At 38.7% G+C, this 11,946-nt stretch overlaps 1 protein-coding gene across 7 annotated transcripts in view; it reads right to left on the minus strand.

The window, feature by feature from the left end:
- Window positions 1-3,708: 3,708 nt before the first annotated feature.
- Window positions 3,709-11,946, minus strand: part of LOC122057682 (ethylene-insensitive protein 2-like) — a 12,597-nt gene continuing 4,359 nt past the window's right edge. For 5 of the 7 annotated variants that reach the window (XM_042619884.1, XM_042619881.1, XM_042619880.1 and 2 more), the window contains 5 exons: window positions 11,652-11,762; window positions 11,349-11,558; window positions 7,523-7,708; window positions 4,663-7,401; window positions 3,709-4,412 (listed from right to left, as the gene is read on the minus strand). In XM_042619884.1, coding sequence (XP_042475818.1) covers window positions 4,032-4,412; window positions 4,663-7,401; window positions 7,523-7,708; window positions 11,349-11,558; window positions 11,652-11,762 — 3,627 coding nt within the window. In that variant the 3' untranslated portion in view covers window positions 3,709-4,031. The remainder of the gene's footprint in view (window positions 4,413-4,662; window positions 7,402-7,522; window positions 7,709-11,348; window positions 11,559-11,651; window positions 11,763-11,946) is intronic. The other 2 variants (XM_042619885.1, XM_042619886.1) reach the window with 2 other exon arrangements.

The following is an 11,946-nucleotide window of genomic DNA, read 5'->3' on the forward strand; positions in this document are numbered from 1 at the left end:
CCCCCCAAAAAAAAAAAAAAGACATGCATGGGAGAGTAAAGGAAATTATTTGGTTTACTAATATCTTTTCTTTCAATTTCATTTCATGGCTTTTAAGATATTACCCCAAAAAAAAATGGATTTTAAGAGAAAAGGAGGGAATAAAAAGAAAATAAAAGAAGAGGCAAGGGAGAAAAATGTGGTGTTATGAGCATTTCAATTTTGAATAATTTTAAATTATTTATTATTATTTATCTCTTTACCTTGTAAAAGTTGAAAGGATTTTCTATATAGTTGATCAGTTGGTCGGTGTGAATGTGTGATGAGGGAATCACTTGAGCACTATTGATGGTGCATCAGTTTCTAAATAGAAGCAAGCACCAAAAAGTAATACCCTTTATTTATTTCTAGTTTTTTTTCCTTTCCCCCACTTGTGGGCTAAAAATTAGAAAATAAATTGATCAATATGTATCTTAGCTTCTCTTGAACCAAATCATTTTTTATTAATATGTGGTCAGATAGATATAGAGATTCTGAACAGGAAGGCCGACCAGTTGGTCAGAATATAAGTGATCGGATCTGATCTACTTAAAAAATGAGAAATAGTAAGGGCCCGTCTGGTTTCGTTTCTGCCATTTGGTATCGTTTCTGTTCCAGAAACGTTGTTTCGTGTCAAAAACGGAAATTTCAGTTTGTGTCAAAACGCAATTTTTAAAAGAAAAAATGGTGTTTCAAAATTTCAAATTTTTATCGGGAATTTTTTTTTTTTTTTGGTAATATGGAACGAAACTGGAAAGACGGACAATCTCGTTTTTTTACTCTTTTTTTTTTCATTTTTTGTTCCAAAAAAATAGAAACGGACATAAGTGCACCTAGGGGTGTCAATTCCTAAACCGAACCGGTAAAACAGGCCGAACCGAACCGATAACAACACGGACCGAATCGAACCAAAGCCTTATTGGTTTGGTTCGGTTTTGAGTATTGCAACCCCAAAACCAAACCGAAACCGGCTCAAAACCCGGACCGAAACCGAAACCAAACCGGTAAGAAACCGAAACACTCCAAAATTCATTAAAAAAATCAAAATTTGCATAGTTTTGTATACATTTGTATGGAAAGTCGAATCCAAACTAGACCAAAAACCAAAACCAACCCGGTTACAAATCGATTTAAGAAACCGAAGACAAACCGAAACTGGAATTTCCTTATTGGTTCGGTTTCGGTTTCAACTTTCCCACACCGAAACCGACTCAACCCGGACCAAAACCGATCCGGACCGACCGATTGACACCCCTAAGTGCACCAAACAGAAGATTCTATTTTTTCGTTCCAATAGAACAAAAAAACTCCAGAAACGTTTTTTTAAAACGATACCAAACGGGCCCTAAGTGTAAACCACCTCATCTTTGCAACACTAAAGTGATGGTTGTTTTGATTCTAGACACTTAAACGTATGCTAAGGTTCCCCAGTGTGTGTGTTTCTCTTATTAAACTAATTTAAATAACTTTAAAAATAATTTATTAATAATTCATATCTGTAAGATTCAATAAAAACACTTAAAATGTTTCATCAAGAAACCACACTAGTAGATCAGTTTTTGATTAATAGAGACAATCTAGAATATTATTTCAATAAATTAGGCAAGTAATCTTGCATGCCCATGATAACTCCTTGTTAAGTTGTTGGAGTAGGATCTCTTGTATTCTATCACATGGGTTTACGGGCAGATTTTAAAGGCCAGTTAAAAGCCCGTAGGGTTCAAGGGCTTGAGGCCCAAAGAAATCAACCCACCCTACATGGAAATTTATTTTGGGTTATACGGGAATTTTGGTAAAATAAACCTATATAAATTTATCGTGATAGAATTTTCTAAGCAAGAGGAAGCATGAGGACAAGTAACTATAACCTAATCTCCATTGTTAGTAAAGCAGTTCTCATCTCACCAGGCAATCTTATTAAACCACAAAAAATCTTTGTGTTGCATCTATGTGATTTTTATTTTTTTTTTCTTTTTCTTCTGTTGTGTTTGCTTTCTTTCTTGCATCATAATTAGGTTTTTCGGATTCCTACATGAGCATCGCTTGGTTGGCAATATCAAGATTATACACCCCCCCAATTAAGATAATCAGAAAACCGGTGGGTAAAACATTCCTAATTATTATTATTTTTATTTTTATTTTATTATTATTATTTTTTTTATTTTTTTTTTGGATAATACAAACATCAACCATATGTCACACAAGGAGTCTCCAATCTGATAACTAATAAGGTACACTATATCATCCCTCATTTTCTCTCGTCCTAAGCTTTGTATGTCTTTCTTCACTATTTTTCCTAAAATCATTTTAGATCCACCCCTTGGCTCTTTTAACTTCTTCAATCTAAATTAAATCATCCCCCCATACTGAAACATTTAAAAACCTCCATTATACATGCCCATGCCACTTCAAAAGACTTTCTTGTAACTTAACTTATGTTGGAGCTACTCTTAAATTAGCTCTAATGTGTTCATTTCTAATTTTATTTTTTGTAGTTTTATATTTCATCCAGCTCAACATCTTCATTTCAGCTATACTAAATATGTTATATATATATATATATATATATATATTTTACCACCCAATGATTATATGTTGTTTTTCTTCTGCCAACAACACTCAAATAGCTGTACTACAAAATTTTTCTTCAAACTTCAACAAAATACGTAGGTCATACAACACTCCAAATGCACCCCCTCCACTTCATCTACCCTATTTTAATTCTTTGTGCAACATAATTTTTTATTCTTCCTCTGAAATTTACAGTTTCAATGATCAAATCATCTACTCCCTCCCACTACTATTCCATCATCTTGAACCTTAGGTCTCGAACGGAGATGGAGAGATGACCGTCAATGTCCATGGAACCAAAATAGAAAGAGCTCCTGAAATTGAAATGGAGCCAGCGGGGAAGGGGATCGATTCTCAGGATTTATAAGAGTGAGAGAATGAATTGGCACCATAATCACTGCATAAAAACATTTTTTACCCCAACTTATAAACTTTTGGGAATAAGAAAAGAAATCAAAAGAAGGGTAAAACTTGGTGACAAGAAGCTGCACCCTACATAAAAAGTTGGCAGGCCAATACTTTTTGGCCGGCAATACATTGGGAAACAACCAGATAATTGTTACCATCACAAACCCATTCAGACCCACAACCCACACCCAGGGAATTGTTACCCCCATTAAGCAGCAGATGATGAAGGGCAATGGTGGCCTAACAAAGAAAGTGCAGCCAAAACCTGTTAGCCTTGCCCTTCATATCTACTAAATCTTCTGTGGTGAGAAGTTGGGGGCAGCCAGATTAAGAAACTCTCTTCCGGTTTGAGCTCTCCAACATGAGCAACGATGGCCCACATAAAAAGCTCTTGGAAAAACCAGAAAAACCTAGTTCTCTTAGTTTCATCATATATCTAAAAGATCATGAGTAGATGATGAACCGGATCATCTTTTCAAACTGCAATTCCTAAACGGCAAAACCATCTCACCTTCATGACTCGAGCCATCAAAGACGACCTGTTAACAAGCCCTCTGCATGTTCAAAACAAACCCTTAGCCATGTTAACCAAACAACATTCTTTAGCCTTGCCTTCAACATGTACTGAAAGTAGAAACCGGACGCAAACACAATGTCATGCCAAACTCAAATGAAAATTCCCCGCGTATGACCAAAACAATCAAACGAACATCCCTTCTAACCCTTGATTTTAATTCACCATGCTATGTCCAAAACAGATTAACATCAACCAGCTTCCCACCTTTTCAACTAACCTATTCTTTTCTTCCATGATAACAGCTTCAGTTACTTTTACAGAAAGCATATATATTATACAATGGAAATGAAATTTTGCAGCAAAAGGCTTGTATATATGTATATATACGCGGTGGAGAAAGTTAAGTGGGGTGGTGAAAGAGAACAAATGGGTTAATGAGTTTAGGGCTGACCAGAAGAGTAATGAACTGATTCCAACAGCCGAAAGCCCAAAGATCCCTGGCAAACCACACACAATTCTATAAGGCATAAGAGGTGGGAATGTGAACCTTGCGCAACTCAGGACCAACTTCATGTGTCCCTACTTGTTTGTTAGAAAGCCGACGCTTGTACCGTTTCAGAACTGAAGCCAAATTTTCTTTTCCTTTCGGAAAAGCCACATCACCTGCTGCAGTTCCAGTCCGGCCCTTGCGGCAGGAGACTGCAATCTCAACATCCTTGACTATATCAAGAAGCATGGATGCATTTGTGCATTTCCCCTTGATTGGTTTTCCAGAAGGGGGTAAGAACCCATTTGACTGCGGAGGACTAGACTTTCTCAAATGCAATGCCGGAACCTGGAGACAGAAGCAAGGAGGCAATGCAGATCGGGGCTTGGAAAATGCCAAATCAAGGATTCCCTGTTACAAATAAAATTCATTAGGAGGGAAAAGGCACTTCCAATGTCATGATCAACAATGAGAAGGCTGAAAAAATGATCCCCTGAAAAGAAATCAAAGGAATCCACCAGCCAAGGTTTACTCAAGCACTCCGAGTGATAGAATGTCTATGGTTGACCATCTGGGAAACTGGATCACCCAAAGAGGGCACACCTTTGAGGTTATTCAGTCAATGTAGTAACTAAATCAGTCATGATTTACCAAACTTTACCTGAAGACGATTAAGAACATAAGTATACTTTCCCCAGAGCTCAGGACGGCTTTCCAGAAGTGAAAGATCCAGGATCCGATGAATGCACCACACGCCAAAGCTCACAATCAGATCCATTCGCCAAACACAGCCCTCTCCACAGTGAGGAACTGATGAAACCAGAAGCCTGGAAAGACCTGCCTCCTCATTCTTTAGTGCAGAAGATAACTTACGATCCGAAGAAGGGTAGCGAGATTCACCCATTTGAACCACCCGCCTCACCTCTCTTGATTCAGCTTCATAATGGAATCTCTCTCTGGCAGCAACAAGAAGAATCAGATCCTCATCAGCCCCATCATTTTGTCTAAACAAGTCAAACAACCAATCAGATCCCTCCAATTTCAATAGCTTGACGATACAGTATCTGAAAGACCGTAGCAGCTTTGCCTCCAAATCTATGTGAGAGCTGGCTTCTGGAGGAACTGAGTTTGACTTACTTCCAGCTCCCTCATCTCCAACACATTGAGGTTTGCCTGCCACTCCAAATAACTGCTCAAAAGGCTGTCTAGACCAAAGTGATCTCGTGTCTGAATTTGAACTCAACTGTACAGAGAAAGGATCTCTGTAGAGCTTGGATGGAGAGATTTCATCAAATGCCAGAGGAACTCCTTCCGCCCTGGGTCCAGTATTTGAATAGAGTGATTGGTCATAGGTTTTTCTTCCTGCCAACTGTCCAAATCCAATGGGACTGCCCCATTGAGCACTCCTTTCAGATGACGATGAATCCCCACTAGGAACTGCAAGACCTGAAATATCAGGTAAGCTGTAGTACTTCTTATTGTAAGCTGAAGTCCCTGTGTTCTCCACAGCACCGGAAGAACAGGGATCATAATAGGGTCTTTCAGTTTGCAATGAAAAGTTCCTAGATACTGCTGGATTCTGCATAGCAGACACATTAATAGAGCTACTCCCATTTAGAGGTTTTTGCCCCAGAGCATATGCAATTGAATCTCTGTAGTTTGTGGGGACAAAAGATGTGGATTTCGGAGTTGGTGGATCCATTACAGTGGTTAAGGAATCAGAATCTCTGCCTGAAGTCAGTCTACCGAGATAAGAAGCAATCTGATATCCACGCACTGTGGCAGGCTGATAATCCCAACCATCAGAAGATGGTGGCATGTGCAAACTAGAACAACGCCGCTCACCATAGTCCTGAACATTATTGATGGAGCTTTGCACATATGCATCCAACAATTTCATGTGGCTAGTTGACCACAACGAGGATGGTCCCATTTGAACCCCATAGGTTGATGCTGCATTGTTTTCCATTCTCTGTTGCTTGGGAGAGTCACACATACAAGAATTTACCAGAAACCCAGATCCTCTATCAGAGAAGTATCCAGATGACTCATTTCCTAAAGGGTCTATCTTTGGAGAAGAAGCAGTGGACCTTGAATCTGCTCCCAGCAACGTATTCAATTTCTTAGCCTTTGCTTCTTGAGTTGCTTGCCCATGGAAATCATACAACTGACCCCAGAACTCATCTAGAATGGCAGCTAGTTGACGTCTAGCAGCTCGGCCCAACCCAGATAATCTTGAAAGGCTTGCACTTCCATTTCCACCTTCATCGCTTTTCCCACTGAGACTCCTAAAAGATCGTGGACCCTCAGAATTTGTTGTCAGTGCACTCCCAGAAACCATTTTAGATGATTCTTCGAGGTCCCAAGTATCCCCCTCACCATCATCCTTCTCAGTTTGTATGTCTCCCCCCACCACAGCAGTCTTCTCAACTGGGTCCGTATATTCACTCTTCTGTGAAGGACCAGAATCCTGCAGCCTATCATCACAAGCCTCAGCTACCACAACTGCATGTGGGGCCGACTCAATTGCGAATGCTGATTCTTCCGGATGAGAGGTTAATGAGCCAAGAACTGCAGTACTACTGGTACTGATGGTGGTACTAGTAGTAGTAGTATTACAACTTTCAACAGAAATGAGGTGAGGTTCTTGATCAGAATCCATAATTTTTTCAGGCAAATCAATATCAAATTCCATTACTGAACCTTCTGAAGGACAACCAGAAAATTTCTCCAGAGCTGGGTCATCTTTTGCAGGTTCCTGATATCTAGCTTCAAGTAAATCACTTTCCTCCCTCTCCACAGATGACAGTGGTGGAGTTTGTAGATCTGAGTTCCATAGTTGTGAATCCTGTCTGACAGTAGCAGACTTCAACGGTATGGCTGCGAACCAAAGCATCATACAAAATGACACACAAGCAGTAATAAGAACATAAGAGAGCACCGCAGTACTTCCCATATTTGACCTCAAATCACCCACCCAGTCACTATTTCCGAACAGAATCTCCAAAACAAAGATAACTTTTAAGCCAAGCATCCCAGTTAAGATGACCAAAGTTAAGAATTCAACAAATTGAGAAACTCTGAAGACAGCCATAATCGATCTTGATGAGGCTACCCGAAGTAAGGGAACAATAGAAGATGGAAGCAGTAAAGCTAACATAACTTGAGTGAAGATAAGCATTTGATATATCCCTTCCTCTCCATAATTCCAGGCACAGAAAAGGGCCGGAACAACGGCAAGAATTCTGATAACTGCACGATGTAGCCAATCAGGCAGGTCTACCCCGAAAAAATAATGTAAAACTACTTGCCCCCCAAATTTCCAGGTTAAAGCTGTGATCTGGCTAGAAAAGAACACAACTAAAAAAAATACTAAAGGTGCTGCAGGACTCCTAAAAACCTGTAAAAGAATTAAAAATAAATAAACCATAAGTAACAGAATAATTCAGAGGAATCAACTCACAGACAGCCTCACAGAAAGACGGACAATGGACAGCTGTAGCTTACAGAAACCAGATTACCTGTTCCATTAGCAAAAACGCATCCTGAAAAGTAAGGATAACAAGTCCTGCATTGTGGAAAACAGTTGCTGCTGCATTCATCAACACACAATTCACCACAAAAATGCCACTGAACATGCATAAGATGGCAACAAAATGGTCATGACATATAGCATCCTTTGCTGCATGTGGTTGTACTTGCAGCTGCTGCATGAAGATGGGAGAAACCAAAGTTTAGATGGTTAAGGAAGTAGTATTGTTACATATATTAACAAGAATATCTATCAAACAACAAAGAAAAATGTCCCATATAAAAGGAAAAGTAAAGAGAAACATTTCACTATACATTCATTTAGGAGTTCACAAACCAAAATACCAGGAAAGTTTCTCTTGCTCTCCAGTAGATATTAATAAGGGGAAGGGGGGTGAAAATATTTACTAGTAAATATACCCCCCTGCCCCCTTGTTCTGTATGTGCGCCAATAAGAGGTATACAAAACCACAAAGCAAACCCTTTCCTTATGGGCGTTCAGCAAAGCAAACACTCAAGAACATGAAGACAGAAACCAAAGAAACAGAATAGAAAAAATGGTATGGGCAAGCACATGAAAATAAAATATTACAGCTTCAGGCCTAGAGGAACCAAGAACTTGGAAAATAGGCCCAATAATATCCAGCCACAGTAGCCCTCACTATTTGTCCATCATACTGGATCCCGTTTATTAACTAGGGTCATGACCCTTTCAGGACCATGCCTCATGTCACAAAAGAGTTGGGTTAGCAAACATGGGAGAATCCACGTTAGGAATAGGACCTCACACTAATCTCACTGGTCAAGTTGCAAATAAAAACAAGATGGGGAAGTAACTTAAAAGAGAATTCAAAGTAACAGGAAATTACAAAAAAGCCACTAGATTCCATTATAGTGGAATGGCATTCTTGTAATTTAATGGAACTTCAAACTCACTTTTAACCACTTCCCAAGCGTATTTCAAGCTACCGCCACCAAAACATTATTTTCGGTAGCAGTAGCCACCGCCACCGCCACATCCACATGTAAGGATGATTTGACAAATCGAACAGTCGAATAAGAAGCGCCTGGTTTAGATTGGTTACCACCCCCACATATTGGCATTATTCCCCTCTCTTTTTAACCATCCATTTGTTTTTCAAAATGTATTGAATCTTTAAAGCTTTATCCTGCCACATGCCCACCTTTGACTGAGTTTCAAAATTGACAGGTAATCAGGGTATCATGGGTTAATACAAAAAATTTCGGCCCTAAATGATCTGTCACGTGGCAGATATTGGCTCTGCCCAACTAACATCCTGTGGTCGCACCTAATTATTGCTTACTTAAAGTGTACTATGCTTCAAAACAGTATTTTACATATATCCCAAGCACATCTATGTTTTTCTTAAGTGCTTCCATGCAGATGTTTATCGTATCATGCATCTCTCTAATACTTCTCCAAGACATCTCTTAAAATCACCCTCTCAATTTGCTAACTGAAATCAATACTTGACACCTTGAATACAGCTAATTACTACCTAATGTCCTATGAACAGACATCCTATGAAATTCTATAGGGTCCAACTACCTGAAGTCCTATAATTGGACCTAATTACTTCTTATTTATGATGTATTATACTTCAAAAAAGTATTTTGCATGTATCCTAAGCATTTCCTTGTGTTTCTTGACCATTTATGTGTGTATAGTGTATCTTGTGTCTCTTCAATACAATAGGATAGGTATCTTTAAAGCACCCTCCTGATACCAATATTTAATCCTTGGCGGCAACCTTTTTGGCGGTACTGCAACTGCTACTGCTTCTTCTCCCCATATTTCTTCTTATCTTTAAATCACCCTCCTGATACCAATTTTTAATCCTTGGTTGCAACCTTTTTGGCAGTAGTGGCAACTGATACTGCTTCTTCTCCCCATATTTCTTCTCATTTTTCCAATATGTCTGGATCTTTTCCCCATTCGCCCTCTTTTCCTTCATGATCCCACCATCTCCTCCCTTTTTACTTTATTTTCTCCCCATTTTCTGTTTGGGCGCCTTGAACAATATGGCAACCAGTCGCCTCTGGGTAAAAGAACTACCTTATCGCCTAGGGGACGCCTTGATAACAATGTTCAAAACCATGATATAACATTACAAAGTCATGAAATAGGACAATGATATTGTTAAAAAAATATCTGCATTTGTGAATCATCATGATTGGCAACTATGTATACAACCATGATATAACATTACAAAGTCATGAAATAGAACACTGATAATGTTAAAAAATATCTACATTCATGATAATTCAACATAGACAAAGTTGAACCAGTTAGAGATAAAATGCATCTCTGGATGCTTTCAAATCAATTTACACTCATGATGCAGAACGGTCATAGTCTTCAGAGATTCAAGGGTCCACTAAAGAAACATTTTCTCGAAAACAAGCATCCTGACATCACACACAAATCTTTCCCAATCATAGGAGGGAAGTCCCATTTGAAAACCAAAAAAACCTAAGAAAGAAGACCCAAAATTTTATCACAAACTAGTGGTAATCACGAAAGTGACAGTGAGAATTTCCTTCTTGCTCCCCTGACATCATATGTATATTTGGGAACACCAATAATTAATTAGATCATCCACCTAAAAACTTGTCCCTAAAGTTAATTCAAAAGCATCAATTTAAAAGGAAATGATTGACCAAAATCTTATCAAGCACTAATATCCTAGGAAATCCACAAATAAATTCTAGTTAACCATAAAAAAAAAAAAAAATCTCTTCACATTCCTTGCTACACTCCAAATGCACCAACGGAGTAAGAAGTCCCATCTACTCAAAAGTAAGAGGAGTTTGAATCACCCCGAAAATTATTATAAATCACCCCCAAAAAAATGAGGAGTTTGTACTCCACTATCCATATCCAACCAACTATAACAGGTAGAACATCACAACTTTCTTTACACCTCTAGAATTGCCCTAGAAAACTATTCTCAAAAGCAGAGTACTATGTGCACAACATTACCATGCCCATTAGAACTTGCTAAGTGCAGAACTTACCACACCTGTGAGGACATAACAAGCTCAAGACAAAACAGATGGTCATGAGCACGGCTGACTTAGAATTTCAATGAGAATTGCTTCATCAATTTGATGAATTTAGTGTTCCTTGAAATGAGTCAAATCCCTCCTTCAACAGAGAATGGGTGTCGTAAGGAGCTTTAAACTTTGTTTCAGAAGTTCTAAAATATAAAAATCATCACAAACACATGTGAACATGGACATTAGAGTAATAGCAAAAAACATGTGCATACATGCTGTAAAAGCTAAACAGTAAATCTGTAGCTTGGTAATACTAATCTGGACCTGGTATGGGCTGGATGATCCCAAAAAAGATGCAGCTAATCTAGTCAACAAAATCCCGATACTTATACCAGATTGGCCAATCCACCATATATGATAGGTCAGATTAGTCCCTTCAGATACCAATCTCTAACAACCATTATGGAAACCAAAATGATCCTGGTAGTCCATTCAGGCAGGAGTATGAACCAAAAAGCAGCCAATATCCAGTAACCACCAGGTCCCATTGCATGATCAGCATTGCCACATTTGACATAAAAACACACATCACCCCAATAGCTGAAAAATTAAACAAACCATCCAAAAGCTGAAGCAACCAATGGGCAAACTGAATTTTTAAATCAAGCCTGGAGCAATGTCACTGCCCAAGAAGCTCAAAACAATGAAAACACTAGGGACGTGAAAGAAAAGTTGAAAAAAACCTGCATTACAGCAAAACAAAAAGGGAAGAAAAATATAGAGGCTTGTAACAACCTGTACAATGGAAGAGTGCACATAAAAATTATGAGGCACAATAGTTGCCCCAAGAAGGCTCATAACTGAGAAGACGCTCTCGCCACTTAGTCTTGTCAGCACCCCACTAGTGGCAACTGGAATGTCAGGTTGACTCATAACCACTCCAAGAATATAAGACAGCAATACAAAACCTGTTATGGTTATAGACAGGACTTCCGAGCATTTCTGCTGAAACCAGGATATCAACATTAACCAAAATGGTGCATAAGAGATATTTTATTGGCAGAGAAAAAAGATCAGAAAATAACTGATCAATCTTACCCAAAGGGTGGTAAAAAGTGGAAACAGAATAGCATCAATTGCAGCAAAAAGGACACAAGTGAGGAGGTCCATTCCAAAGAGAAGATTAAGTCCATGTGCAATTCCCAGAATCTAGCAAAAAACAAAAAAATCCAAGTAACTATATGTTAGCGAGGAACTAGAGATGATGTAACCAACTGTTCAGCAGCTTTGAATCATGCTGCCAGTACTGCCATGGTTGCAAGAAGAAAGCAAACAACCAGAAAGACACAGAAAAAGAGGGTACATCTTTTTTTTTTTTTTTTTTTTTTTTTTT

Source organism: Macadamia integrifolia, chromosome 12 (genome assembly GCF_013358625.1).
Source record: "Macadamia integrifolia cultivar HAES 741 chromosome 12, SCU_Mint_v3, whole genome shotgun sequence".
NCBI classification, from domain to species: Eukaryota; Viridiplantae; Streptophyta; class Magnoliopsida; order Proteales; family Proteaceae; genus Macadamia; species Macadamia integrifolia.